General features: G+C 34.1%; 1 protein-coding gene across 1 annotated transcript; it reads right to left on the bottom strand.

The window, feature by feature from the left end:
• Nucleotides 1-323: 323 nt before the first annotated feature.
• Nucleotides 324-1,354, bottom strand: LOC149566028 (uncharacterized). Its single transcript, XM_089817326.1, has 2 exons — nt 999-1,354; nt 324-849 (listed from the first exon to the last, which is right to left on the bottom strand). The coding sequence occupies exons 1-2, from the start codon at nt 1,245-1,247 to the stop codon at nt 496-498; spliced, it is 603 nt and encodes a 200-aa protein (XP_089673452.1). The 5' UTR covers nt 1,248-1,354; the 3' UTR covers nt 324-495.
• Nucleotides 1,355-2,295: the final 941 nt, after the last annotated feature.

Below are 2,295 nucleotides of genomic sequence, written 5' to 3'. Positions count from 1 at the left end.
TAAGTGGGTGGGCAGCTCTGTTTGTTTTATGCAATTCTGATCAAACTGAAATTACACTCAACGTTGATTTCTAAGTTTTCAGAAGATAGAACAGATAAAAAATTGATACCATATTCTGGTATTTAGCTCTGAGTCCAAACAATAAAACTGAGAATTTGTTTATTGGAAATCCCTAAGACATATCAGAAAAAAGAAGCACATAAAAAAAATTAATTGCCTTATCTGAAATTGAAGAATCGATTCAAGCAACAGAGCTGAGAATACATTGAAGGAGAAAAAAATCTCAAAACCATACCAGAAGAGCGTACAAAACTGATACCATATTCCAAAATTGAGGCTATTTTTCAATATATATATCCAGGTATCAGAGTCCATAATTGCATTAAAAAAATCCCATATATGAAGTTAATCGATTCTACCCAACAACTAGTGATAATATTCAAACAATCTACTCAAACCCCCAAAAGAATAAAGAATTCACAGCTGTGTATCTATCTACGGGGAAGACAAATCTCCATCAAGAAAGTTCAACAAGAAGGAACCCTTACACTTTGGACAACTATCATCTCTCCTACATACCATATAATACATCAAGCATCTTACACACCCAACAAGCCTCATGCCAGACTCTACTTCTGATGCACTACTATCACTGCAACAATTATTGATATAGTTGCCACTGCTTTCACTACCACATTTGGAGGAATGAGTGGTGGACAAATTCAATTTAAGGTCTAGTCTTTTATCTTCTTCTTCACTTGAATTGAACCCCAACCTTTTCTTTCTTTGATAGTTCATAGAGCTTACACCAGCTCCTTCTACTGAATTCAGATAATACGCTGTTCCAGCCTGCGCCATGACACACACAATCAAGAAATTATTATTTGTTACTAATATATTGATTTATTAATAGAAAAGGACTATTCATCAAAAAAAAGTAATTTGAAGGACAGATATATTCTAACCTAAATATTAGAAAGATTTGAACAATGTTTTACCTTTAAATCTAGACACTTGTCTATGCCAAGGTGAAGGCATTGGCTTGGACCCAAATTAAGCGGATCGCCTTCTATTGACTCCAATTCAATGGATTCTAATCCACATGAAGATGAAGAAGATGGCGAATTTCTTGGACTGCTTCCCAAAAGATTTAAAGTTACTGGGTTCCTTTCCTTATTAAAATATACCACTTTCTGCTTCTCTTCACTCCATGTTTTAAGCCTTTTGCTTGCTTTCTCAACAGCCATCCTTCATTAAATTATCACAGAGAATGAATGAGTTACAATGGTGCAAAGGGTATTTATAAATAATAATAAAATTCACACCACATGTTGTAGGTGAACTCTAAAATTCAGAGGAGATTGCAATGCTGGTTCTTGTGTGTGGTTGTTTTAGGGTCTACACATGCCATTAAATTTTGGAATGTGATTGATGGGACTAGACGGTAGAGATAATGAATATTTCAAGTTTCTTATTGACGGGTTATTCATTACTTCCCACGCATTGCTTTTCAAACTTGTTAGTATGTCTTTATCATTAGCTGGGTGCCATTTATGACAAGTTGATACCAAAACTATAACATTAAATAGTTTCATGGGAAAATTGTGTGCTCTTCAATTTCAAATTAACTACCCAACCTGTAAGATTGGCTTCACATCACTGTGACAGCTCAACCAACCTTTAAAGTTCATGACTTTTTCTTCCCAAATATCAAAGGTTCTCGAAGCCATACACACATTTATGCTAAACAAAGAATTATAATTGATGGACTGATTATAGAACTATTACATTCATGTACTTCACTCAAAATCATAAATTAGTTCTATAATATTGATATTGAACGTTTATATGGTATCAAATTGAAATGACAAATGTTACACCACCATCTAAGATGTTGCTCCACATCAACGTTGATAAGTAGGTAAATTAGTTTATAATACTGACACTGAACGTTTATACGGTAACTAATTGAAATGACAAATGCTACAGCACCATCTAAGATGATGCCCCACATCAACGTTGCGATGTAGGACATGGGCAGCAACTCCTCTCTTTTTAGAAAATTTAAACGCGAAAATATCCCTTTTTCATGAAATGCTTAGGTTAAGATAGAAGTTGTGCATATGTGGGTGGCCAGTAAATACTCCGTAGCATCTATATTTTTAAAGGGACGTGGATAATTGTCACACAATTAGAAGAGTTGTTAGACTTAATGTGTTATTTAAGTAGAAGAGTTGTTAATGTGTACTTGCGTAATAATGTTATGACCTAAGTATAAATTGGAATTGATAAAGG

Source organism: Cupressus sempervirens, chromosome 3, assembly GCF_028749045.1.
Source record: "Cupressus sempervirens isolate cs-2001-9-10 chromosome 3, ASM2874904v1, whole genome shotgun sequence".
Taxonomy (NCBI): Eukaryota; Viridiplantae; Streptophyta; class Pinopsida; order Cupressales; family Cupressaceae; genus Cupressus; species Cupressus sempervirens.
Note: the sequence above shows the minus strand (reverse complement) of the source record. Positions and strands in the feature narration are given on the sequence as shown.